Source organism: Pelodiscus sinensis, chromosome 5 (assembly GCF_049634645.1).
Source record: "Pelodiscus sinensis isolate JC-2024 chromosome 5, ASM4963464v1, whole genome shotgun sequence".
NCBI lineage: Eukaryota > Metazoa > Chordata > Testudines > Trionychidae > Pelodiscus > Pelodiscus sinensis.
The window spans coordinates 52,861,480-52,887,431 of NC_134715.1; the positions used below are offsets into that span (position 1 = coordinate 52,861,480).

The 25,952-nt window shown below is 40.8% G+C and overlaps 1 protein-coding gene across 8 annotated transcripts in view; it reads left to right on the forward strand.

Annotated features, from left to right (window-relative positions):
• The window catches only part of ARHGAP10 (Rho GTPase activating protein 10), a 270,200-nt gene that overhangs the window by 176,276 nt on the left and 67,972 nt on the right, over positions 1-25,952 (forward strand). For 6 of the 8 annotated variants that reach the window (XM_075930008.1, XM_075930007.1, XM_075930011.1 and 3 more), the window contains one exon: positions 11,174-11,324. In XM_075930008.1, coding sequence (XP_075786123.1) covers positions 11,174-11,324 — 151 coding nt within the window. Of the gene's footprint in view, positions 1-572; positions 1,001-1,472; positions 1,544-1,636; positions 1,756-11,173; positions 11,325-25,952 lie in introns of those variants that run through there. The other 2 variants (XR_012904148.1, XM_075930013.1) reach the window with 2 other exon arrangements.

Consider the following 25,952-nt stretch of genomic DNA (forward strand, 5'->3'; position numbering starts at 1 on the left):
ATATTATAATGTGTTGTTCTAACGCCACTATGCCTAATGCATTTTCAGACGTTTCACCCCTTTTCTTTATTTATAGTTCCTCTCCTTAACTCATATTGGGTACCCTTCTTTCATAGGATATTAATTCTTGTAGCCTATATACATCAATTAGTTGGCATGGCATACCAGGAGTCAGACATCAGGTGACTATTTTATATTTTACTAACTTAAAATATTCGAAGTTGGTATAAACTAGAATCTCATAGTTACCTACCTGCAGATTCGTCAGTCAACATTCTATGCTATATCTTATGATCTAGGTTTACTCTTGGCTATCTAATTGTTAGGATTTTGGGGGGCCTTATGCCTTGATCAGTTTGAGGCTTGTAGGCTCATTGTAATATTGCCTATACTTATACTTAGGCCCTACCTAATAAATACCTATATTTATAGGCTAGATGAGTCAATGATGGTTCTTATTTCACTATAATTATGATTTTTCCTTCATTGATTGTTTAGGCAGTCTACTTGGTTGCATTGATCAGAAATTTTTTTCAGCCTTAAAATTATGGATATTGTATAATCGTATACAGTGAGTTGCAATGAGATTTAAGCATCGAAATCCAGAGGTGCACGTTTGCATCCTGTACAGTGGCTTGGAATAAGTACATCAAAGATCACATGACCTGTTGCTGCTGGACCATTTGTTAGTGAGGCTGATCTGCCTGTAACTGGACCACCTACAGTGGTGACCCTGAGGAGGTAAGCAATTTTACAGGTTCCATTAAATTATTGTTAAATTTTATTGGCCAGTCATAATTTAGGTTTTGGTGAAAAACCTTTTTTAAAGCTGTGCAGAATAAATATCTTTTAATCAAACTCAAATTAACTCTTTTAATCAAACTAACCATACTAAAATAATGTTTTGGTTTGGATAGAAATATTTTCCTATTTCTAGGAAATACGCATCAGATTCTGGAAATAAAGTGAAACAAACTAGATATTGTGTAAAGACACAAGTGAAACTGATATACTACCATCTAAATTGAATGATTTTTTAAAAAATATGTATTATGAAAAAATTAAATGTTTAATTTTAGCCATCTACTTGAATGATAACATTGGTGAAGAGATGTGTTTTTAAAATAATATTTAGCAAAACTAGTCCAAAATGTTAATCTTTTGCATTAGTTAAGCAGTACTATAATTTCTATAGCAATGTTTTTAGCTAATAAATAATACTTAGAACATTGTATGATATTGATTTTTTTCCCCCTCATTGTTAGAATTATGATCCATAATTGTGTCTAAAAGATGACTTTGGTGGTTGAGTTGTCCATTGATAATTGGGTTGTCCTTTTTGCAGAAGTTTTTATCAATGTTAGATAGCATACTCCCTATATTTCACCTTGCACATCCCAACACTTTTTTGGTTTTCTCTCTATACTAAAGCATTGACTTATGCATGCCTGCTTTGTTGCTTTATGTTGCAGAAGAATGAAGAAATAGCACAACTAATGTCTTCATTGCCTCAAGGGATAAACTGAATGTAAATTCCAGCAGAGTAAGTTCATATTGTGAACCAGTCATATAATTTGCCTTTTATTCTGAGCATTGCTATGTTTCTAATACGTTTTTTGTTTTTGCTTTTGTACAGGTTTCTGAGTATAAACCCAGTTAGTTTATCACTGTCCCACAAAAGCTAAACCAGCAAAGAAGAAATTCTGGACATGATGAGGTTGCCCTAAAGTACTATTTACTTTGGAACATATTCTTGTAAATTGGAAAGGTAGGGAGGCGCATTGGGCATGTAGGATATATGGGCAGAGCCTTACTCTTGGTCCAGATGGAGAACTGTTGTTCAATAAAGATAATTTGAAATGTATGTGTGTCTTTTTTTCTTCTATTTAGCAATTGTAGTACACTCGTGTATTGCTGGGAAATTATTAGATAGAAACTAGTGTTTGTTGCACTGAATGTTTTGTGGCGCTCCAACTATAATACCGTAACAGAGATCATTATCCTGGTGGCAGAGAGCCATCAGTCCAGGACCGTGAGTGACCTTACTATTCCAGCATCCTGTAAATGTGATTAGATGTCAGATTACAGTATTGTGATTATTGAGTGTATGGTCAGGGCTAAAATAACTGCTTATTTTATGTGTGAATACTCTAAGAATCCTTAGGGTTTTGCCAAATACCAGGAACAACTTTAGGACCGTCTTTTTAATGTTCTGCTCCTCCAAAATGTTATGGCCAAATTCCCCAATATTTTCCCTTATTTTCATCTCACCCAGCTTTTCTGCTTACTGTTTCCATCTGCTTTTGGTTGAACTCATCCCCAAGTAATCTAAAGAAGATGGTGTGGAGTCAGGTTCCTTTCCTAGAATGGCTCCTGGTAAACATACTTCAGTTCATTGAATTATCTGGGCCTGAGACCAGAGAGACTACATTGACTATATTGGTGTCCTAGTATAGCAGCAGAGGCCACAGTTCCATCTAATATATATTTGAGAGACTCATTCTGTCTGTCTGTTCAAGAACTCCTCCTAAACAGTAAGAGCTAGGGTCACCAAATTCGGTTTACAGCTTGTCCCTGACTTATGAACGAGTTCTGTACCAAACACTGGGTCGTAACTCGATCTGTTCATAAGTCGGATTACATTCATTTACATGCAGCCGTGCTGTTTGTAAATGTGGATTTCGTTTAGTAACCTGGGGACCGCCTGTATAGGAGGTTGGTTGGAAATACGAATGGTTGTAAGTCAATGCATTCGTAACTTGGGAACCAGCAGTACAGCTTCCTCTTACCATAACTTAAGGAAGGACAGAGTTTGGTTATGCTAGGGAAATGTGATGTGCTTAGAATGGGATTGCTTCTCATAAAATCATACAGAAGAGAGAGAATCGCATAGGAGATGAAAGGGGCTGGCAAGCAGTGTGCTGCTCCCACCATCTGAGACTGCCGCAGCCCAGAGCCTTCCACTCTTCAGGCAAGCTGGAGCTCCACCCCTCCCCATTCATACAGGAACATTGCTGGCTGTTCTCCTTCATCAGGGAGCGAAGCAAAGTGCACAGTTTTCTGCATTCCTCACTCTGGCTGGAGAGCACATAGGGCAGATGAATCTGGACCTGCCCCACCCAGGGAACATGTATCCCTCCCCCAGCTGTGCCTGCTGGAGCTGCAGCAGTCATGGAGACTGGGATGGGGCAGTCCTCTCTCCCTAGGGCAGCCTGCATACTGAAATCCTCACCCCACCCCAGAGCACTGATTTAAATGAAGCATGTACATTTTCATTTTATTTTCCAAAAAACAAAAATTGAGTTAAGAACCCAATCAGTAGCGGGTATGTATATAATACATAGCAGACTCAAAAACTGTGAATTAACACAGCTGATTTGGGGCTTCTGTGGCAGCAATTTCTCTGGGCTCCAGAAGCAAGAGCTCTAGCAAGAGTTAGAAATCTGGAAGCAGAATGAGTTACAAGGGAGTTGCTATTAATCTGGAATTCTGTCTGTTAACACCATCTGTTCAGTATGGGGAGCTGCAACAAAATGTTTGTGTCAATTGCCATGTGGCATCTGTTAGTGGAATGCAGTTGAAGGAACATGTTGAATTTGGCTACTCTAGGAAATGCATCCAGAAACCTTATAGAAATTTTAATAACTATAGTAAAAGAATGGTCTAAGTGTGGAATGTAAGTGACTAGTCAAGTCACAGTAGTTGCTCTCTCCCTCCCCGTCCTTGCTGCCTCTATCAGGCTTAAAAGCCTGTTCCCCCAGCACCAGTTCTGGGGGGAGGGGGAGAAGGGGCAGGGGAGGAAGAGGTTCAGTGGGGACTGGGTGTGAGCTGGGAATCAGCTATCCCGGCTCGCGCCCAGTCCCAGAGTCTGCGCCTCTGTTTTTTAAATGTAATAAGAGCTTCTGGGCTCTTACTACATTTAAAAGGAAGAAGCACAGCGGGAGACTGGTTGTGAGCAGGAAATTAGCTGATTTCTGGCTTGTGCCCGCTCCCAGATGCTGCGCCTCTGCTTTTTAAATGTAGTAAGTGCCAGGTGGCTCTTACTGCATTTATAAAAGCTGCAGTGGGGTTAGCTCCCGGGGCGGTGTGAACAGGAGCTGCTTAGTCTTGGCTTGTGCTGCCCCGGGGAACTAATCCCGTTGTAGCTCTGCAGTTTAAATGTAGTAAGAATCAGGAAACCTAATAAACTATCTTGTTAGTCTTTAACGTGCTACATAGTCCTGTTTTTTGTTTGATAGACTAGACTAACATGGCTACATCTCTGTTACTATTCTAGGAGTCAGGTGGCAGCCCAGCACCTACTACATTTAAACTGCAGAGCCGCAAGTGGGGTAGCGCGTGCCCCCTCCATAGACTAATCGAGTAGTTGATGGAAACTCCATCGACTACTCAATTAGCTGATGATCTGTATTTTAACACCCTTCATCTTAGCGAGACTTGATTTGTTAGGTGTGGTATTAGCCAAGGTGGTTAGTGTTGAGTTCAGTAATGTATTATTTCTGTACTACAGAACAGAAAGAAATGAGTGAAACATCTCTGTGCTTAAAAAGCTCACCAAAGAGGCACATCTCTTTCCTATAGCTTTTCCACAGGAGACTTGAAGACTAACCTAGCAACAAGGTAAGTGTATGTAAGAAATCCCTACATTAAAAGTAAATTGAAACAATCTTTAAAAAATAAATCTTTCTCTCATTCCATATGAGCATATCGGGGGCAGACTTGAGAGTAGTTTTTTATTGCCACCTGTTATAATTGTATTGGTGCTCAGGTATCTTAGTAGTCAGACAGGTTAGGTACATACCTGCATAAATCATATATATTGTGAGCTTCAGTGTCTGGCAGACTGGTTTAAGGCTGATAAAATCACACTGGTAGATGAATGATAGTAACAACAGTGAGAACTAAGTTGCAGTGTGTTAGTATTTTATTGCAAATCCAGCACAATTTGGCTATAGCCTCCCATGTATAAAAATCACATTGTTACTGTATGTCCCTGTACTCTTGAAGTTTGAGTAATAGGTTTTTATCCCTACTAAAATCAGGCAATTTCGTGGCCAGAGTTCATTCCTGTAGTTGTGTTTATACATGCAAATCTATGGATTGTCATTACTTCTGGAATCCATGTGAGTGATTACTTGAAGGTATACGCCTATGGAGTAACAGGGGAATAATGATTTTTGTGAAGTATTGTCATCCTAGCTCTGCTTGCTTGCTTGCTTGCTGGTGGTTTGCTTGAGACGGCGCTCCAATCTGTTAAATATATTTACATTAGCTGTACCATGTATCCAGTCTGCATGTGACTTGATAAACCTAGAAATAAACTCTTGAGACCTAGTCAATTAAGCCTCCACAATGTACTTTGAGTTAAAGCATCAAAGTGTTCTGTAAACTACCACACTGTATAATTGATAATACATGTGAAAGTTTACCAATCACTTACATGATCATCCCTTCTTCTGTTCATATATTAACCACTTTACACTAAGCTTTTCAGGGCAGGGACTCCTTGTCTACAGAGCATTTAGAACACCTCAAATGATATCTAAATGATTAATAAAAATAAAGGTCACTTCCAGATTTTGTAAATGGTCAAGGGCTGCACTTTCCTACGGAAAGGTGTGGTGTCTGGGACAGATGGTGGGTGCAGAAGAAATGTAATTTAACACCCTCCTCCTTTTCTCACAGTTTAACTATACTGTTGTTAAATATATTGTTCTAATTCCCAATAAATCTGAACATCTGTGGGTCTAGGCATTAGCCAAGTATCAGTTAAGGCATGATTAAAGGAATTTCTGTTTCAGAAAGGTGAAATAATATCTTTTATTAGACTAATTTCTGTTGGTGTGAGAGAGAGAAGCTTTTGAGCCTCACAGAACTATCACGAACAAAAGTTGATCTAATAAAAGATATTACCTCACCCACTTGGTGTGTGTGCATCAGAGTGGGAAATAATTTTTATTGGGTGGGGCATTCAAAAATTTTGGTAAATGGTCAAGGACCGTGCTTTTCTATGGAGGGGGTTCAGGGTTTGGGACAGAAGTTGGGTCCAGAAGGAAGCTTGGGGTAGAGAATTGTTGTGCAGGAGAGAGTATGGAGTCAGAGAGGGAGTTTGGGTGGAGCGGATTGTGATCCTGGGCAGAGGATTGGGATGCAGGGTCGGGGGGAGGAAGCTATGACCTGGAGCAAGAGAGGTGCAGAGGGTTTGGGTGATGTTCTGGGACAAGGAATTGGAGAGTAGGTAGAGTGTCTGAGGCAGGCTCTGGCATGGAGGCACTTGCCTAGGCAACTCCCAGCCAGCAGCGTAGTGGGACCTACACGCAGGCTCCCTGCCTGTTGCAACCCTGGGCTGTTCAAAGTAGCTGGTTGCTCCATGTTCCTATGTGCCAAATGCTTTGTGTGATTACTAACCCTCCACCCCCCTCCCAAGTGCATGACACGGAGAGGCTGCTTTATGCCTGTACAAGGAGAAGGGAAGTCCGTAACAGGAACTTGGCGAAAGTTAGAAAAGGGAAGTCAATGACAGTTACATATATACCTTTGAGGGGAAAGTTGGGCCCTTCTGCTTATTTTGCAGACACTGACTCTGAGAAACTGTGGAGTGAGCTGCAACTTTGGCCTGCAGAGACAAATTACTATTGTAGAAAAGACTGATCTAACTATGAAGAGCTACTTTATAGATCTTACTTGCGTAAATAGAGGAAACTCACTTAAAAAGAAAAAGGCTTGAGTTTTTGGACTAGATGAAAAGACTGAAAGCAGAAAGATGAACCCCGAAACACATGTTCTAAGGACGTACATTGCAAAAGAACCTAGTTTTGCATTCAGCTTATGCTAATTAGTTCCTATCATACATACTGTATGATTTTAGCATATAAAGAGCCCGATACTGCAAAAACTTACTGCTCTGAATTTGTCGAATGGAGTTCTGTAGGACTGCTCATATCAGGAAGCAGCATTTGAAGGTTTGGGCCCATGGTGAAGTGTTAATTACAGTAGGTGGTATGTTGCTGAAGGTCAGGAGTTTGAATTTCTCCTCTCTATGTCCCATTAACTGTTTTTTGCAGACTGGAGAACTCTTGGAAATTTCTAAAGTCCGCAGCTGTGAAGATGGAGGTAATGCTGAAATCTGGCAGAAAGCACCATATTGCAAAAGGCCAGAGTAATGCTAAAATGGTTACTTGTACTTATAGTGTAATGCCATTGGGGGTAGGGCGGTACAGGCTGTATTGTTCAGCCCAAGAGCTCTCTAAAACTAATTTGTGTGCCCTAGATTTAAAATGCACCATTTCTGGAAATGTTCCCTTTTGACCTTCCATACTCCAGAAAGAAAACCTACCTTCTGGCCTGGAATATCTGAGCAGTTTGGGGAAGTGAGTGAAGGAAGAGATGAGGTTATGGCTTTGTCCAATTCCATGGCTTCATTAGTGAAACCATATTTGTTTGACCTAGTCTTGAAGTGACTAATTAATTTGCATCAGGCCCTTATGAAGCAGCAGTGCATAATTTTGCTGCTTCATTGGCTAAGCCATTCCAAAATAAGTTATTTTTGCATATAACACACTTCTGTCCCATAAAACAGATGATGATACATGCATGAAGGACTGAGCATTTAACATGGGCAATTCCAGCAAGAGTTTATAAAACTGAACTTTTCAGGAATCGTAGACATAAAGGAGAAGATTTGAGTTGATATGTCTCTTGTTTTGGGGGCTTACGCACATGTTGTTTTGTAAAGGATACTGATGGGGATCATATGACAATGTGCAGCAGTGAGTCACTGTGACAACTTCATGTGTTTCTCTGCTTCCCCAGTTCAATGCACTAGCTTTTCTAGCCATTAGCACAATTATTTTGGGCTTGCAAGGCAGTTTCATTACTTTCTGTTCATTTCTCTTGTGTGATATTATAGTGTTTTAAAAACTAATTTTTCCATCATGCTCGTAATTACAGCTGAAGTTTTGGATGGATTTACTTCCTGGATCCACTTCATTGACATTGTGCATGTGTTTAGCTTGTTGTTTCATTGAATGAGGTATTTTTTATCATTTGCTTGTAGGATGTTTTGCCTTTTTTTTTTTCTTTTTTTAAACTTGCTTGGTTTTTTAGTCCAGTAATTTCACTGGGACATATTGAAATATTTTGTGGAGTACCGAAATAGAAAACCAAGGAAATTTAGCACAGCTCTTGTAAAGTCAAGCTAATACACATAGGCAAGTTAATCTCTTGATTCCTAGAGAAGGCTTTCTTTTCCTACCCAGGGCATCAGTTTTGAACTGAGAGTTGTAGATGGGGTTAAACAAACACACATTTGTGGAACATAGTGGAGAATGTAAGACACTGAATTCTTTAAAAAATTTCTAGGTAGATTACTATTTGCCAGCGATCACAAATGTAATAATCAATCAATGGAAATAATTCTATTAGAAGTTTTGGCATTTTCTGTACTTTTTCAGAAGAAATATTCATGAGTTTGTTTAATTCAGCTTTGTTGCATTTACTCATAAGAGGGCAGTATAGCACTATTAGCCAAATACCTTGTGTGCACATTATATTTGATGATATTATGCATTGCATCATGTTTTAAGAAATGGCTTGAGAACTCTGAGCACAGTTAGAGCTTTGTGACTGGCTCCACAAGTTATATTGCATCTACACAGGGATCAACCTGTACTGGAAATACATAGATTGTTTTCTGTGTGCACATTATTTATTTATACATACAACTGTATTGCAAACATATGCAGTGTTTCTATTTTATCAATCAATATTTATAGGCATGTAAAAGAGGAGCTGGCATGGGTTTAAATTATGCCACCTTGCTCCTCAGGGAAGTCAATCGCTGTTTCCAACATTGCTTTTCCTTGGATGCCATATGCTTCCTGCCAAGTCAGAAGGGCAGTTTTCATCATTTTGCACCGTTGTCATTTCCTCTTCTTGGCACCATGTAAACCTACATTGATGCCAGAGAGCAATAAGTATAAATATGGGCTCTTGCCTTGAAGATCCTTGCAGTACGCAGCACACAATCCAGCTGCATGCAGCGCAGAGTCAACCTGTGGAACTCCTTACCAGAGGATATTGTGAAGACCAGGACTTTAACAGGGTTCAGAAAAGAACTAGATAAATTCATGGAGGATAGGCCAATCAGTACTTATTAGCCAGGATGGGTTGGAATGGTGTCCCTAGCTTCTATTTATCAGAGGCTGGAAATAGGGGACAGGGGAGGGATCACTTGATGATTATCTGTTCTGTTTGTTCCTTCTGGGGAATTTGGTATTGGCCGCTGTTGGAAGGTGGACCTAGATGGGCTAGATGGACCTTTGGTCTGACTGAGTGTGACCATTCTTATCTACAGTCTAATTCATATACACACAAGAGTCAGGATAACAGGCCAGTGAAAGATACGGTGTAAGAGTTTCTTTTAATTCATACAACATGGTGCCCTGAGTAGTTTATCTGAGTGACTACTCGCTTCCCATGTGTTCAATTGTTTGGCTTTTAGCCTCACGAGGCATGCTGTAATAATCTAGAAATATGCTATCTTTGGAGTCTTTGTTTAGAATTTCTTTATGAATTTATTCCTTAAAAGGTTTTTTCTCTCAAGGCTTATTATGAATTTTCTCTTTATAACATCTTGCTGTAATATACATGGGGTGGCCCGTGGATGTAGGCAACCTCGGCAGTTGCCTAGGGCGCTATGTTTAACGTGACGCCCAATGATGACGTCACACCACTGAGTGCTATGGAGGTGGGGGCACCGATCTGGCATTCCACCTAGGGTGCCAGTTGCCGGCAGCTCTCCTCGAGTCACTCCTGAATATACACAATGTTTTGTCTGCGTATAACTCCAGTACAAAAGAACACTGCGGACTGCAGGCTGCATATGGCCTGTTGCCTTTTTGTTTGCGGCCCGCAGTGCAGTTTCGGTTTACATGGGGCTCAACATGTGGCCCATGGGTGGGATCCTTTGAACATGGCCTCCACTGGGAACATGCTCCACAATGGTGAGGCGTCTTCCAGGTGGGGTGAGCATTAAAAGATGCAAGCAGATGGGCTGCCTGGAACAGACGGGTACAGAGTGTCTACGTTTCTATTTCCTGAGGAGGAGGTGCCAGGAGTGCTGGGGCATTGTGGGAGTTGCTTTGTATTCATGCTCGTCAGTGTGAAAGAAGCATATATTTGCATGTATATGAAACCACACTTAGTTGTGGCTCTTGGTACATGCTGTGAGTATCATTGTGGCCCCTGGGTCTTCCAAAGTTGAGTAGCCCTGCCATAGATTATTTGTATCTTGTTTCACCATTTGTGCTGTGCTGCTATATGATGTAGTGGAAATACTGTACTTCATTTTTTGTAAGCTACGTGCATGTCTGTTGTCTTCAGTGTTGTCTTGAATGAATCTTCCATTACCACATTTAAAAGGCTGCTATTAAATGCTACATAGGCATATTGATCAGCTTTTATAAGTAAATCAGCATCATGGATTAGTAAAAAAATAAAAAAGATGCAGGAAATTTGATCATCTGTGCATTGCTGCTTTACGCAGAGAGAAATGGCACGACACTGCATGTTGGATATTGAGGTTCCAAAGGTCATAAATCAAAAGATAAAATAACTAAAGGAAATGCAGTCTCTTGTGTGGTGTCTTTGTGGGTATCGTCATGGTTAGTAAAAGTGTGCCTCATGACTCACAATGTAACAGCTAATTGAAGACGTTCCAAAACAATATGCTACTCCTGCCTCTATCATGACAACTTTCCTCCATACTCTCCCTCCAAGAGCATGCTGTTTTTAGGGGTTAATATGATAGTATGACATACGTTTTCAAAATTATTATAGGTGTTCTGGCAAAATTACTGGCCCTAAGTGAAATTGTATAAATTTACTTTTCTGGTTAGTGGTTCATAGAATTAATTGATTGTTTTCCCTTGATTAGTTAATGTGTAAACAGTGCTTTTGCTTATTTTTATTTTGTATGTATGTATGTATTTATTTTTAAAGCACTCATTAAAGACCCACGACACGCTCCCAAAACTTGAAGTAATGGATTTTTGGCTCCTGTTGTCTTTGAATGAAATCCAGAACAAATGTTGTTTGATAATGGTTTATAGTTGCATTGCACAGGTTGCTGTTCATGGTAAATAATTAATGCCTCTTGTGTTCTTGATTGCAGATTTTCAGAACCCTGCCTGATGCCACTTTCTCTGAGCCAATCTCTATGTCAGTATCTCCTCCAAATGCCCCCCCAAGGCAATCGAGAAGACAAGGGCAGCGTAATAAGCGGCCCCTGGCTGTATATAATCTCTGTCTTGAGCTTGATAATGGTAAGATTTTAATTATATTGTCTGTCTTGGCAGCAGATGGAAGTTGCTGTATCTCTTATGTGAGTCTACAGTAATTTTCCATTTCACATTTCTATTTTTTTTCTTTTTGTCATTTGAGACATGGAAAAGTGGGGAGGCAAAGAGGGAATGTTCTCATATATATTTGAAACTGAGGAATAATTGCCCCCTCATTTTAAAAAAGGCAGCTCTCATTTGGGGAAAACTGTATGACCTCTGCTGAAAATGCAACCATAAAATAAATGGAGAGGGAACTAAAATTAGAGCAAATCTTTTATGAGAAGAGCTAATGCACTCTAATGTTAAATTCATCTGGATTAAAGGCTCAGTTCACCCAGTGACTGAAGAATACTGCTACTGAATTTGAATCTTTAATATCTTGATGTTCAGAGGCAGTAAATACTTGCATCCTGCTCTATGCTGCCGAGAAGCAAGAAATGATCCTGGATATACCATATGTGGCAATATCCTATAATGTAGTATGGTATATAGAGTGTCCTGCTTGTCCTGGCATTTAACCCCAGACTTGATTATCTCCTTGAAATCTTGTGGTGTGGGGACATGTGTAGTTCTGAAAAGGCAAGTTTAGTACTCAGTTTGTATGGAAACCCTCTCCATTTTACTGCCTTCCTCTCTCTTAATGTAGCTAGTTAATTATCCTACCACATGAAGAGACATGGAATCAAGACATGAAACCCAGCTAACATTAGAGTGAAGAAAATGAAGACTAGATGGTTGTGTGCTTATATGAGATTTATCGATACACTTTCATTAGATCACCAGTCTCGTATGGTGAATTTGGTAGTGAAGCACCAGAGATGCTTACTGTAGCTGTACATGCAGGTTTAATAAACAAACTCAGCACAACTGTATCAGACAGCTGGCTCTGAGAAATGTTTGCAAGAGACTCAGCATGTCTACAGTATCTTTCAAATCATTGGTGAGCTAGGGAAGCTCTGCTTCTTTCTTCCTTTTTTAAAAAAGATATATGAAACGAGAGGTATATACTAAAAAAAGTTAACAAATTACTTGGTGTATGGTCCCTGCTGACTGAAGAAAGAATGTGCTGACAAACTAAAAGACATTGTAAACAGTTTCTCCAATTATACATTTAATATTGAATTGAAACATTTTTTTTATATAACTTGAGTGGCTGCTGAGCATGTTTGAAGCTTACCACTGCCTCTATTTTGAATCCAAACTCTGATTGGGTCTGGGAACTCCCACCACACAATGGCAGCACCTCTCATTAAGGATCTGATCCGAGTAGTAATGTAGTTGCTGGGAACTGCCTAGACTTGATTGGGAACAGAATTAGGCCCTAAAGCAGGGTTGTTGGTAACAAAACAAATGATAATCTGAGAGAGGCAAGATGGGTGAGATGATACCTTTTATTGGACCAACTTCTGTTGGAGGAAGAGAGAACCTTCCAAGCTTCACAGAGCTCTTACTCAGGTGTGGGAAAGATAACTAGAGTGTGAGATAAGTACAAAGTAGGAGAGATTATTCAACTTTTCCTGTAGCCAAAGAAACAGTTCCCTCCTGGTTTGGATATTTTGAATCAAGAAAAGGTTGAGATATTAAAACTTGAACATTGCTGTGTTTAACATGGTAATCAATACTTGTTGGGATCCCTTTGAGGCATGCGGATTTTGTTGTGATAATGACTTGATGAAGCATGATAATCTAGTAGTGATGTGTCATCACAGTGAATGAGGATGGGTACCGTGTTGTCATGACTCTGCTGTCACAATATGGTGGTGTAGGATTTTGTCTGAGATATGATCCTAAAATGTGTTTGGGGGATATTTTTCAAAGCCTAAAGGGAATTAGGTACCTAACTCATACTTATTATTAGTGAGAATTGCGTGTTTAATTTCCTTTTGTGCCTTTGAAAAATTTCCCCGTTAGCATAATCCATGCATGTTGAAACAGAGGCATTAATTTAAGACACTCAACACTTTGCTTCTTGGAACTGACTGTTTGATAGATAGCTACTCTGTACTGTTTTGCACATTAATATTGACTTTTCTTCTAAATTTGAATTTAGCTGTTCAGTTTTATGAGGAACTTTTGTCAGTAGCCAATATCCTAATTATTTGACATTGGGTACAAGTAATACAGAATGTTTAGCTCAATTATGTCATCGTAGTACCTGAAAGACCATTTTGGTGGATGAAAAACATAATATGTATTACAGACTCATTAATTCTCCAGTCACTGGTTAGACTTAAATAGCTCTAAATATGTTCTTACAAGCTTTTAGTTACCTCATTCGGTAGAGAAGGGAGAAAGGAACAGAAGTTAGGTTGGGCTTTATTCCATATATTCCTAGTTTCTTGGCTAACAAATACATATTTTATAACTGCTCTTGGAAGATTTTATCCTGTGTATGTGTTGTAACAGGAAATTAAACATTAAATCACTCCCTCCCCTTTTTTTTTTTTTTTTTTAAAGTTCACAATGGCATGAGTTAAGCTTCTGTTTGCCAGAAGCTGAGAATGGGTGACAGAGGATGGATCACTTGTTCTGTTCATTCCCTCTGGGAAATCTGGCACAGGCCTCTGTCAGAAGACAGGATCCTAGCCTAAATGGACCTTTGGTCTAACTCAGTATAGCTGTTCTTATTTTGTATTTTCTGGATTTGATCAGTTTGTTGCAACCTTGTTTTTCTTAATGTATTTATAGAAAAAGGTGGGCAGGGCTGTCCCTATCAGAGTCAATGCCCTACGCAGCCCGATGGGGCAAAGAGTTGCCAACTCTCCTGGACTGGGTGCCATTGGTTGCAATAGCATCTGGCCTGGGAGAGTTGGCAACCCTGGAGCAGGGCAGGGAAGGAAGCTCATCTGCAGCCGTGGGAGGCATGGGTGGCATGAGTGCAGGCTAGAGGAGTAGAGGACTGGGGTCACTGCTGCTTAACATCCCATCCCTAAGCATGCCAGTGTGGTGCCCCAAATTTAGTGGTGCCCTACATAGCTGTAGAAATCTGTCTGTCTGTGAGACTGGTAGAGAACTCCTCCTAAAAAAATAAGAGGTAGGACCACCAAATTTGGTATGCAGCTTCCTTTTATTCAGGGATTGGTTGTTCCAGGACAATAGGATGTACCTGGAATTTCATTGTTTCCCATACTGTGGAAAGGGAAGGAACTGGTGGGACGGGGTTATATTGTGGAACGATCACAGGGAGGAAGCAAGTGCCCCAGAGGGAAGCCACTGACTGGCAGCAGCCTGCCCCGGGCAGCAGTTATCAGCCTTCGTGGACCCTCCCTGTCCCCATGTTGAATCCAAATAGCGCCAGTGTGTGGCTTTTACGGACCCTCCCCGTCCCCAGGCCAGGCCCAGGATTGCTGGTGGTAGGCCTGCACAGCACCCTTCTGCCCCTTGGCTGCCCTCCCTCCCTACCCCCGAGATCAGCTGCTTTCCTCATGCCTAGGCCACCCTGGGGTACACAGCCCCACCCCTACCCCAGGATGGTCCCAGGTAAGTCTTCTAGTATGTATTAGGGCACCCCATGGACAGAGGCTATTCCGTGGGATGCCAGAGCAGCCTCTGTCCATGGGGAGGTTGGGGGTCCCCCACAGACAGGGGTTGCTGTCACCCTACACTGCTGCCTGTGCGGGCGCCTTCATATCAGTTTTATCAGAGACAGCAGCATGGGTCAGCAGGAGAGAGCCAGTCTGCGCGGGGAGCTGATTTTTAAAATGGTTCCCCTCATGGACCAGCTCCCGCCTGCTGCCCTGTGTGGCTGCCTCTGATAAAATTGATACAGAGGCTGCGGCAGAGGGGGGCAGTGGGACCGGGAGTGCTCTGGCCACCGGCCCTGCCATCGGGGAGAGCATTTTAGTAACCCTGTAACTGCTAAGAATTGTTGTGGCTATGCAAATACTAAAATAAACTATTTCTAACATCTCTAGTGTATATAGGTATCTAGATCTGACTCTTAGCAGTGTCCCTCACATGGTCCCTTTGCTGGAAAATTTCTTAGCATATTTTACTTAGAATTATTATGCAAACCAGAAAATCATTTGGAAGGAGGAAATTAGCCTTTAACTACCAGCTGTGCCAAGGGGTCAGCAGGCTGCAGAGTCCCCTAGTTGGTATGAAAGCACAAGATCTACGCCAGGTTATTTATTTATTTTAAAGCACACGCTAGTCATAACGATTCTTGAGGGTACCCAAAATGTTTGTAGCAACTACTCAGAGGTAGGATTCTACCTGAAGTAATTATTGATAATTATACTAGGTTGAGAAGTAGTGCTCCGACTAAAATTTTTATTTTGTCTTCAAGAAATTAGCTACGCTGGAGTCTGATAGCACATAGGTTATCCTTACACATGTTAATTAGGAGATGTTTGCAAATACAATTTAATAATTAAAGTATTGTACTTTTCCAGCTTACGGGTTTTTGTTGACAGCCAGATAAACCAAGTCACAACAGATCCTGTTTTGCTGGGCTTTGAAAAAACTTTTTTGCATGGTAAAGAAATTATGACCGCTACAATCTGATGTTTTCCATTCTCTTGATATTTCAGGTAGAACACCACTAAATGGGGGACCTTACAAAAACTTTGAGATCTGGCCAGTTCCTCCAGTTCTCACGGCAGAACACTTGGACAGGTTGGCCTTTCCTGGTCCAGCATCCTTGGGACCTGACTAGTCCCAGGTGGTGCTCCAAGCTCTGCTGAGGCACATGGCTCATCCCCACTGAACAGCCCCGCTTTGGTGTGCCGGAGATGGGGTACACCATGCGGTCTTGCTGCGGGCACGCTGGGGTGTTCTGGGCTCCTGGCATTCTTGGCAGTTCGCTGCCAGCAGCCCTGCCTACACTAGTGCTCCACCGGGACTTTCTGGTCCTGCAACGTCTGTGGTCCTTGCAGATCACAGATGTTGCTGGACAAGGGAGTATCGGTTTACAGAGGTTTAACCTATACCAGGTTTTTTCCCAAAAAGACACTATACTCCGCTCCAAGTTTCACAACCTTCTGAAACTAGGGGATAGATTTCTTTTCACAACAGTATCTTTCATGTACTATCCTACTGAATGTTATAGACACCTGTGCATTGGTTGTGCAGTGACTGGTTGAGTTGTGTGTGTCATACTAGCTTTACAAACTCAGCAGTAGATGGATGGCCTTGGAAATTAGAACCTATTCTTTTGAGAGACACTACCCTTTTTTCCAAAAAGTGCCATGCATTCGTCAGTTTTTACATGGACAATCAAGAATGATTCTCAGAAGAGAGCTCTGTTGATATTTCATACATAAGACAATTAAAATGTTTTTTCCAAAATTTATTTATTTAGCCAGCTTTTTACAGGCCACAGAGAAATGCTCTAAGGGGGGAAATGTACTGACCCTGCGCACCCCTCTCAAAAATAAAAATAGAAGCCTTGTCCAAAGTTATTAAAAATGGAAGTAGGATATTATCTGTAGTCTCAGAATTGTAATAATCATGGTGGCCTGTAGGATTGGCGAGTCCAAAAGCTACAAACATGGAGTACGGAATGTAGCCCTGAATTGTCTCCATTTCTGTCTGTGCTGGTAGAAGTGCTTGTGTAACTATCAGGTGCAGGCTTTTCCCCAGCTCATGAAGTATCTATTGCCGATCCACTGCCAGAAAGTGTCTTTCCAGGCACACACTTATTTTCCAAATACCGGCAAAAACAACAAAGATAGTTCCTCTCTGTTCCTCCCACATCAAGGGGGGGAAAATACTATAAGCAGGCCAATTTGGCACTCTACAAACCATTAATCCCAAGCATGGAAGCCACTGATATATACCCTTACTTCATGCCAGCTGTGCCTTATGCAACTTCCATTCAAAAAATATTCCTTACTCAGACATGCGAAGAGGCTTGCCAAATAAACAAATGAAACCGTAGGCTCAAGTACTGTTAACAAGGAATAACACTGGAGTGAATGAGAGTACTTCTTTTAATAGGATGATGGTGTGTTTCTTTGGTGGTATTCACTGTTGGTGAAAAAAGTCTAGAGACTGGGCTTCTGACTCTATTATGGGATTGAGAGATTTAGGGGAACCATCCCATTTTACTCCTGCTCCTCCTCTACTTTTCTCATTCAGTTATCCAAATTCTGTTCCTGTTCTCCCATTTCCTTCTGCCCTTCCTTTTCCCTGTTAGATCCTGTCATTCCCAGGCAGCTCTTGGCTTCTCTTCTAGGCTTTTTACTTATCCCTGACAATGGAAAGCTGAGACAGTACCCCCTCTCCCTAATTCCAAATACAACTGCTAGGAACCAACAGCTGTGTCAGTATCAGAGCAGGTAATTGATTAGAAGGTGCTATGGTGGGGACCTAGTGATTGGGAGCTGAAACTGTAGCCAGTACCTTGCTACCTGGCTGGAGGCCAGCTAATAGAAGCAACATTCTTCTTTAGCTATTACCACTCAAAAAGAGGATCTTGGAATCATTGTAGATAGTTCTCTGAAAACATCAGCTCAATATGTAGTGTCGCATCAGTCAAAAAGCTAACAGAATCTTAGGAACTGTTAGGAAACGGATAAGAAGACAGAAAATATCACATTGCCACTGTATAAGTCCATCATATGCTGACACCTTTAATACTGTGAGCATTTCAGGTCCACCTAAAAAAAGATATTCTACAAGGGCAACAAAAATGATAAAGTGTATAGAACAACTTCTGTATGAGGAGAGATTAAAAAGACTGGGACTGTTCATTTTAGAAAAGAGACAACTAAGGGAGAATATGATAGATATCTATAAAGTCATAAATGATATGGAGAAACTGAATAAAGAAATGTTGTTTATCCCTTCACATGACACAAGAACCAGGGGTCACACAATGAAATCAATAAGCAGAAAGTTTAAAACAAACACAAGAAAGTACTACTTCACGCAGAGCAGTCAACGTGTTGTACTTCTTGCCAGGGGATGTCGTGGAGGACAAAAGTGTAAGTGGATTCAGTAAGAGCATAAGTTCAGGGGGACAGTTCCATCAATGGCTTTTAGCTAAGATAGGGATGCAACCCACTTGCTCTGGGTGTCCCTAAACCACTGACTCTTAGGATGACAGGGGTTGGATCACTCTCTGATTGGCTGTTCTCATTCCATTTGAAGCACCTGACATTGGCAACTACAGCTGGTCCCCGAGTTGCGAACGGTCGACTTATGACCGGTCGCAGTTACGACCAAAGCTGTCATAAATGGTGGACCCCAAGTTACAAATGCGATTCACGCTTATGAACAGCGCGGTCGCGTGTAACTCTATGGTGTCTGACTTACGAACGAACCGAGTTACGACCAATTGCTTGGTCCATAACCAGTTCGTAAGTCAGGAAGAGGCTGTATTGGAAGACAAGATACTGGCCTAGAGGGACCATTGGTCTAACCCAGAATGGACATTCTGTTCTTCTCACCCTCTGTTTCCATGTTGTCCAACACACTAGCCACTAGTCACATATAGCTATTTGGCTGTTTGAGTGTGGCTAGTTGAGTGTTGGACACCATGGTTCTATTTCAAACATAGTGGAAACAGAGCTGAGTGTTATCTGCATGTTGAAAACACTTTTAACATAGACCTCATGTTAACCTCATAAATCTGGGTTTAAGGAATTTCCTGCAGTAGCAGGCAAGCATTAGTGCTCCTCAAATGGAGATTTTTGAACTAGTGTAGTCATGGCACCACCTTCTCACTAGCAATCACCCTTGCTTTCTCTTCTAGCTGTAGCTTCCCTTCCTTTAATGACTTATGGCTCTTCTATAGGAGGTTCCCCAGGAACCCCACCATAGTTTTTCGTTCTAGTTGATAGTCTCCCCTTTGTCATTATAAACTGCAAAGAGTAGAGAGAGAAATTCCACCCTTGTGTATCTGATTTCCCCTTTGATTTGCCGTATCTCAGAATTTAATTATGAAGTCTAAACTGATACCCTGACTCTGGATCTGTGATGGTGCCTTAAACTGTTTGCCATAGCTTGATAAGGAGATTAGGATTCTTGAAGAATTTCATTTTACATTATCTTAGTGAAAGATTGACCTGCACCTCAGCATGTGTAGTTTTTACGGAGGGAATTGGCAATCTAAAAATTCTTCACCCTACATTTTAAGGAGAAAATTGAAGAGGCACTGGTATAAATGAAAGTAATTCTAGGCAGCAAAAATATGGTTGGAATTGCTGGGGTTTTAAAAAAAATTACACAAATGCTTTAAACAAATTAAAAAGATTTTGGGTGAGTGAGAAAGAAATGCCCTGAGATTCCCACAAGCTTGCAATGTCTTGCAGATGGAAGAACACATTTCCCTTTTCCTGCATTTTGTCTTCAGATTGGTTCATATCTTCAGACAGGTTCTGCCTTTTGCTGCTGCTTTTCTAGCATTCCAGAATCATTATGGGATTGAGGAAAATAAACTTTCTAAAACAACCCTCTGCATTGTGTATAGTCTGTATATGTGTACAGATACAGACATTTTTTAAACAACTTAATGCTGCTCTTTCTTTAGGAAAATAGTGAGGTCAGTAATTGTAGCCATATGTTAAAAAATATTTTAGCGTAAAGAAAAATTGGCCTACATAATGTTCTGCAACCCTACCTCTTACTGCACATGTTTTGAAAAGAAGCATGATTCTGATGACTAAACAAGTCATCCGCTATCTGGCAAATCTATATAGGCTTCAGTGTGCAACAGTCCTTTTTAACATTTTAATTAATGGAAGACATAATAACTCCGTATATAGTCTAACTACATGCTAAGCCAAGTCAATTGAGAAACAGATTTAGTGAAATGGGTGCAATTTGGAGGGTGCAGACAGGTCTGTATAGTAAGCAGAGTTCTGCTTACTGTTTCAGTTGGAAAGAAGGTGATTGAACTTCTATTATTTTCTTTGGCACTGAATATTCTTTCTTCAGATCTTCATATAAAAGACTACTTCTGCTTTCTGCTGTTTTGAACATGATCGGTGGGAAATGGGAGAGACATTGGCACAAGAGATTCACAACCCCTAGAGAGCTAGCTAGCCACCATCAAAAAGTGGGTGGTGGTTCGGGAGAGCCAAAACCCAATCTACAGATGGGCTGTGTAGTCATCCTATAAGCCCTGACCATGATATATAGTGGGATTTTTCTGATGGAATCCCTAAAGTGGGATGTCAGTGCAAACATAGCCACTCTTCCTAGGTTGTTGAATCCTTTCAGGGGTTAGCCTGCCCTTGGGCACTGGGGTGCAAATGGTAACAGTTGCGCTAATCAAATCCATAATGTGACAGCTTTAGTGGGGCAAATAGAAGTAGGTTGACTAGGTTTTTTCCCCTCCCTTTAGGAGCTTAAGTATCTTGTCTCAAAATCTTTGACTTCTGTTGTCATTATGTAAATGTGAATGTTCTTCTTCAACAGTGTAAGGTAATTTGTTTTGACTTCTGTTGGCATTTTAACCTAACTGGTCCTTTCAGTTCATAATCTAATTCACATAAGAATTCCATTGACCTTTTGAAGTAGAGGTGGTGGTTTGTGTCATAACAAAATACCTATTAGCCGCCATTGCTTAATAATGTGATTAGTATTTCATATCATGTGATTCTTTTTAACTTGTATTGACATTGTAAGACAACTAATCCTTTTGTCATATATTCATACCATTTCACTATACTGTGATGTAGAGCGGTATATGTTGAAGCTCTGGTGTCAAATGCAATTCTTACTTCTCTGTGGATGTTTATTATGCGCATATATTATTTCTAATCTGTGAAGTTTCTATTTAAATGTAAACATTGAATGTATCCATCATAAATTCACAAACAAATAAGATTACGTTCTACTTAGATATCTGTGTTATTGAGGAGAAATTGTTACTTATGGTGACTGAATATCTCAACTCTAATTTGCAATTTACCTATTTGGACTTTGTTTATTACAATATGAAAGGTCGGGGAAGAGGGGGAAGGAGTGGAAGTCTTTTAATCTCCCCATTTGGCATGTCTATACAGCCAAAGTGACACCTTCAAATGTATGAAAATATTTTATTCCGTTTATAATCTCTCTCTACCATGCTCATCCAGGGGTGCTAGAGCAATGTGTAGAGTGGGGTTTTTGAGAGACATTGACCCAAAGCGCAAGCCCTGTTTACAATAGAAACCACTTTGAGTAAGGGGGTGCTGCAGCACCCCGTGAACCACTACTTCCAGCACCTATGTGCTCATCTTGATATCTCAAGATATGTGAAGCTTTTACATTGCATACTATTCATACAGAATTTTCAATTTTACAAACTACTTTTTAATCCATAAATGTTCTTAGGCTGAGTTTAAAGGGGTTACTTTTTCTTTTGATGGTGCAGTCTTTAGCTCTGTTCAGCTTAGTTTGCAGAACAAAATGGTTAATTTGCTTGAGAGAGGTGTTAGCTGCCTGGTTTTCTTAACTCTTGTTACAAATGGATGTTTTCTTATTTAAAATTTTTGGATTAAAGCCAAGGACTGAATCTTGATGTTTGTCAAAGTTTCTTTCAGTTTTTGAAGCCAGCAACAAAATATTCTTTGAACAGAACATGCATTCCAATTACAGCAGCAACAACAGCAAACTTAAAAAAAAAAAAAAAGTCTAACCTAGATGGAAAGTCCTTTGAATTCTAATAGGGATAAGAATGTTGCATTTTATATATTGAGTCTTTCAAGCCTTGACCTCTGATTTTGAGTAGGGGGATGAGAGAAAGTTGGGAATTGAAATAACATACAAATTTACTGAATGCTGTGATTGACATAGTGTTGTTGCATATTTTGTCTAACAACTTTTTTTTTTTTTTTTTTTTTTTTAAACTGGGAGCAGAAGTAAGGCGAAGGGGAAGATCAGGAGTGTGGTAGTTAAAGAATTAAAGGAGAAAAAAATGATGATTGAGAGGACAGGCTTTTACAGGCAGCATAGATTCGTTCATAGATTCCCGTGCCAGAAAGGATTTTATGATCATCTGGTCTGATCCTCCTATGTAACACGAGGCATAAAACTTCTCTGAAATTATTCCCGAATTGTAGTCTTCTAGAAAAACATCCTGTCTTGATTTAAAAATTGCCAGTGATGGAGAATCCACCATAGCACTTGCTTGATAAATTGTTCTAATGGTTAATTACTCTGGTTGTTAATAATTTACTCCCTATTTCTAGTTTGAATTGATCTAGCTTCAGCTTCCGGCCTTGGAATGTTTTAAAGAGCCCATTATCAAATACTTGTTATCCAGGTAGAAACTGATCAATCACCCCTTTATCTTCTCTTTGATAAGCTAAATAGATTGAACTCCTAGAATGTGTCACAATGAGGTATATTTTCTTTAATCGTTCTTGTGGGCTCTTTTCTGAACTGTCTCCAGTTTATCAAAATCCTCCTTGAACTGTGGATACCAGAACTGGACACAGGATTCCAGTAGAATTTGCTCTAGCATAAATACAGAGGAAAAAATAACCTCACTACTGCTGTTTATGCATCCCAGTATAGCATTAGCTTTTTGGCCATGCAATTGCAGGGAGAGCTCATGTTCAGCTGATTATCCACATTTAATTGGTTTTTGGAGTCATTGCTTCTCAAGATAGAGTCCCCCATCTGGTAAGTATGGCCTACATTCTTTGTTCCTAGATGTCAAGGGTTACCTGTGTCAAGAGGCGTATTGTTTTCTCTGTCTTTATCAGTCACCTATGTTCTTCATTATTTACCACTTACCCAAAGTTTGCGGAATGAACAAACTTTATCAGTGATGATTTTATATTTTCTTCTAGATCACTGATTAAAATCTTTAAATAGCATACGTCCAAGAATACATCCTTTTGGAACTTCACTAGTAACACACCCATTCCATGACAATTCTTAGGTTTCAAAATGTAATTGTAATCTATCAGCCAGCTTGTAATCCATTTAATGTGTCATATTAATTTTATATTCTAGTATTTAAATCAAAATGTTGTGCAGTATCAAGTCAAATGCCTTACAGATGTCTAAATATATTACATCAATGCAGTTATCAACCAAATTTGTAATTTCATCAAAACAAGATATCAAGTTAGCTTGACAGGATATATTGCTGTAAAAGAGGAGTTTTAAAAGATGAGGGGATAGTGTTTTTGTGGAATTTCTAGTAGGGATGTGAACGACTAGTAGATTATCCGATAAGCATTTGCTCCATCTCCTTCTCCCCCACTGCCTTTGTCAGAAGGAGGGAGCAGAGTGGGGGTATCCCCAGCTGGCCTGGAGTTCATGCGGCATTTCAAAGCGGCAGTGCCACGTAGAGCCCAGGGTCTGCCACTTTGAAATGCCAGTCTGTGTGGGGAGCTAGTTTTTAAAGGGGCTCCCCTTGCGGACCAGCTCCACCTGCCGCCCTGTGCTATTGCCACTGATAGAGAAGCATATGTGCGAGGTGACAGGAGGCTCCCCGGGAATGGGGCTAGGAGTGCACTGGCTGTCAACCTCACCCCTGGAGACTATCAAATAGTTGTGTAACTGGTAAGATTTCATGCAGTTACACAACTATTGAGTTATATGATATCTAAGATCCCTGTTCCTTATTCAAACTTGGTACCTTGTGTAGGTCTCCCATCAGAAATTCATGCCTCCCAAATCAACTCATCCCAGCTTGCATCCTTGGCCAGTCACACACAAGTGCTGAGAAAAACCTCAGCATTGTTTGCTGGCCCCATCTTTGCCAATCTAGTGCCAGGCCTGCCTGAGCAGCCCTTTACAGGTTCCTGGAGCCAAGTTCTCCAGATGTTTTGGCAGCCATCCCTCTTCTTGGGGATGGCATTCCTGCCACTGCTATTGAGACATAAGCTGTACCTCTGCTATTGCTGTTGACTCTGCAGGAGTTGGAGGAGGAGGAATGCCAGGGTCTGCTGGTGCTGTTCTACCAGTATGCTGACAATGTTCTCTTTCTTTTCTCTGTTTGCTGTCCCTCTTGCTGCTTCCTCCCCCTTTAATACAAAGGGAAAAGGCAAATCCTGATCTTTCCTGTAGCTGCTTCAATTTTCTCTCAGTTCCAGGGGCCAATCACCTTGTCTGTCTTTCTTAGCCCCTGCTCATCAGAACACACTTTTTTATTCATACGCAAAAGCCACAAAACAAAGTTATTCCCTGATAGGGATGTTAAATTTCATGTAATCAACTAGTTAATTAATTTTCCATTGACTAGTCAATTAGTTGATAATTGGGGGAGCCACAGTGGGGTTAGCTCCCAACCCCAGGAGCTAACCCCACTGTGCCTCTGCCTTTTAAATGTATTTAGAGAGCCTGTCAGATCTTAATACAGTTAAAAAGCTGAAGTGCAGCAGGGGGGACCCTGCATGAGCTGGGATAGCCGATTCTCAGCTTTTGTGCCAGGTCTCCCGCCTGCTGCACAGCAGCCTTTTAAATGTATTAAGAGCCAGCAGGCCGAAGTGTAGCCAGGGGGACCCAGTGCAAACCTGGATAGCTGATTCTCAGCTCATGTCTGATAGAGGCAGCAAGTTGGAGGGAAGCGACTAGTCAACTATCCGATAAGTTTGTGCTTATGGAATAGTCCGCTAATCACTTAAATCCCCTATTCCCTGATCAAAGCAGTTTGCAGGGGCCCAGATGCCTTCCCCTTTGCATCTTTTGATACTGCTTCAGGCCTGTCACAAAAGTCCACTTCTTGCGACTCTTGTTTTGAGCTGAGCTCTCTCAGCCCTTTATAGGAATCACTTGACCAGTTCTCAGCTGGGTCTAATAATTGAGTTCTGTGGCTGATCCAAGGGTATCTGGTCCTTAGAGTGGCAGACAAGTCTGTTAAAGCATGGACCCAGAGTTTATTTGGACTGAAAAGAAAGGTTGAATTTTGTACCTATGTAGGAAGAAGCAGCAAGATATCAAAATAGCTTGAATGTATGTCTCTAGAGAAAAAGCCAAGATGAGAGTGATATCCAGTCTGTCTATGAGCCTGCATTGCCTAGATGATGGTGGTGTTGTCCATGGCTCTAGAGGAAAATGAAGTAGGTGTAGGACTGGGGAAGCAAAGGGGGATCAAGAACTCAGTTTTGCTCAGAATTTAAATGGATGGCTATATGAACATAACATAAGAACGGCCATATTAAGTCAGACCAAAGGTACATCCAGCCCAGTACCCTGTCTGCCGACAGTGGCCAATGCCAGGTGTCCCAGAGGGAGTGAATTGAATGGGTAACGATCAAGCGATCTCTCTCCTGCTATCAATCTCCAGCCTTTGACAGAGGCTACGGACACCATTCCTTACCCATAGTGGCTAATAGCCATCTATGGACTTAACCTCCATGAATTTATCTATTTAAACCCTGTTATAGTCCTAGCCTTCTCAACCTCCTCATGCAAGGAGTTCCACAGAGTGACTATGCACTGTGTGAAGAAGAACTTCCTTTTATTTGTGTTAAACCTGCTGCCCATTAGTTTCATTTGGTGGCCCCTAGTTCTTATATTATGGGAACAAGCAATAACTTTTCCTTATTCACTTTCTCCACACCACTAATGATTTTATAGACCTCTATCATCTCCCTCCTTAGTCTCCTCTTTTCCAAGTTTAAAAGTGCCAGTCTCTTTAATCTCTCCTCATATGGGACGCGTTCCAAACCCCATATCATTTTAGTTGCCCTTCTCTGAACCTTTTCTAATGCCACTATA